The 2,479-nt window shown below is 31.8% G+C and overlaps 1 protein-coding gene across 1 annotated transcript; it reads right to left on the reverse strand.

Moving 5' to 3' along the window:
• Positions 1-1,474: 1,474 nt before the first annotated feature.
• LOC149181834 (uncharacterized protein At5g01610-like) lies at positions 1,475-2,032 on the reverse strand. The gene has a single exon (XM_089418413.1). It carries the CDS (start codon positions 1,943-1,945, stop codon positions 1,499-1,501), a length of 447 nt encoding a protein of 148 aa, XP_089274539.1. The 5' UTR covers positions 1,946-2,032; the 3' UTR covers positions 1,475-1,498.
• Between the last annotated feature and the right edge of the window lie 447 nt (positions 2,033-2,479).

Genomic DNA, 2,479 nt, shown 5'->3' on the forward strand with positions numbered 1-2,479 from the left:
ATATTGCAGAACAAACAGGGAGAATTAAGTCAACGGTTTAATATTTTTAAACATCTATATAAACGGAGAATTACGCTCAACCGTTCAAATTCTTGGATGACGAAACTAAAGCACAAAAAATGGAATACGAATTCTTGAAAACACAAATCAAAGAAAAATTTAAAGATAAATTTAGGAGAATCTGATTTGTCCGAATTTTCGAATTCTTCTGTTCCAGCAATTCCATAGTTTTCTTCCTGCAAATTTCGCTTCCATAGTAGACTTCTGCCCCGGCTTTCTTATCATCACTGGCAACCTGAGGAGCCATTCTTTCTTATGATCTATAACACCTCTGCTATGGTCTTAACCAAGTAGGGAAATGGATGGAAATGCATGGGGTAGAGAGTTTAAATAGTTGAAATGGATCAATGAGAGGCCCGGAAACAACCCTAGTGAGTCTTCCATTGAACTAAATCGCAGATATTTATGAATACAATATATAGTTGTCACAAATACAAATTCCATATAAGAATACCACTTTAATAATACCTCGTTATAAATTGTAAAGCCTTAAATAAACTTAAAAAATAACTTGGAAAAAAGTTAAAAAAATCCCATCTAATTTAATTGGATTAAAAGATCAAGTATTAATCACTTCTTTATAAATTAAATTAGATTAAAAGATTAAGTATTAATCACTTCTTTATAAATTATAAAAACTTCAAGTAAACTTTAAAAAAACAGGAGAGAATCTTTTTTCAACTGCCATAGCATGAGAAAAAATCAATAACGAGTAAAAAAATGTAAACATAACAATTTCAACTAACATGTAAACAAAACCACAATACATAATTACAAAATCCTCACAAAAATAACAATATATTTATAATCTATCTTACCAAAATAACAATATATCTATCCGACTAATAAACATGCAAACTTGCCATTGGAAAAAACAAACTGGCAATACTTAGTTACAAAATCCTCACACATATATAACAGATAAGCAATAACAATATATCTATCATCTATCTCAGTTTGCAAAATTGACATTGGAGAAATCAATAAATATAAAAAACTGAAAAAAAAAGCATTTAACCTTTTCATCATCCCCAATGCAAAGTTTACATTACTGACAAAGACCACATAAGGATCTATAATGAATATCTATATACACACTAAGTCCTCTTTCAATGGATTTACCATTTACATTATTAACATTCAAAGAATATATATATATATATATATATATAAATTCATCTTTCAATCAATTTACGGTTTCCATTACTAACGCTGCTAATTCTGCATATCAACACATAGCCTATAGATTGCTGAGAGATTTAAATCAAATTTAAGCTGTAAAAAAAACAAATATGATATCATAAGCAAGAATTTATTATGAGTAGATATCAAAATTATTAAACATTCACGGGCTATTTTTAAATTAAACGTGCTAGTCCAGTCTCCACCCTATGCTACATAATTATTTAAGAGCTTATTTATTAAAATAAACCATCTTTTACTTGTTATCATTCTCTTCAATTTGAAAAGCACCCACGGGGAAGGATTTCTTAATCCCAGCGATAGCGCTCTTGAAGCAAATCTCGGCACTTGCTGGGTCATCAATGGAGATCTCAGAGATGGTGATCCACACAAGAAGCTCCTTGCTCTTCACTCCACTCACCTTCGTCATCTTGTGTTGCTCAACATACCCACTGATCTCTGTATCATATTGCACCAATCTCCCAATTGCCTTGAACTCGTGCTCAACCTTCTTATTCCGCTTCATCCACACAAACCCAGTTTCCTTCACGTACCCACATTCTTGAATATCATCAAGCAGTATGAGGCCATTAGGAAGACCTACCTGTTGCAGCAATTCCATGGTTTTCTTCCTGCAAATTTCGCTTCCGTGGTACACTTCTGCCCCGGCTTTCTTATCATCACTGGCAAATTTCGCTTCCATTGTTTCTTATGGTCTATAACACCTCTGCTATGGTCTTAACCGCGTAAGAAAATGGATGCAAATGCTTAGGTATAGAGAGTTTAAATAGTTGAATGATAGGGCCGAAACACCCCTAGTGAATCTCATCTTGAACTAAATCGCAGATATTTATGAAAATAGGGGTAGGTTTAGCTATTAAAATCACCACTCGATTAAGGGTTCCAATAGAAAGCTCGTCACAAGGAAGTTGGGAAGAAACCACCGAACCATTGTATTAAATTTGTAGTCTCTCTCCACCAACCAAGAAAAAGAGAGTGGAGACCATAATTTAAATTCAAGAGAAAGCTCGTAATAAGTACTGGGTTAAATAGCATTAAGTGCTGTATATGTGCGAGCATGTTGCATTTAGTTAATGCTTTATAATATTTATATTTAAATTATTTAATATTATATATATATAGAAATTAAAACAATTATAATTGATTTATTTAATTACTAATTATGTTTTAAAATAAATTTGGAGTATTAGAATCATTATTTCAACCATATTCATAA

The sequence above is a fragment of the Pinus tabuliformis genome, chromosome 3_2 (assembly GCF_031772625.1).
Source record: "Pinus tabuliformis cultivar Carrire ecotype Pingquan chromosome 3_2, CPIR1, whole genome shotgun sequence".
NCBI classification, from domain to species: Eukaryota; Viridiplantae; Streptophyta; class Pinopsida; order Pinales; family Pinaceae; genus Pinus; species Pinus tabuliformis.

Excerpts from the sequence above, each read along its gene's own strand:
- LOC149181834 (XM_089418413.1), bottom strand. The coding sequence starts at position 1,945 with ATGGAAGCGAAATTTGCCAGTGATGATAAGAAAGCCGGGGCAGAAGTG.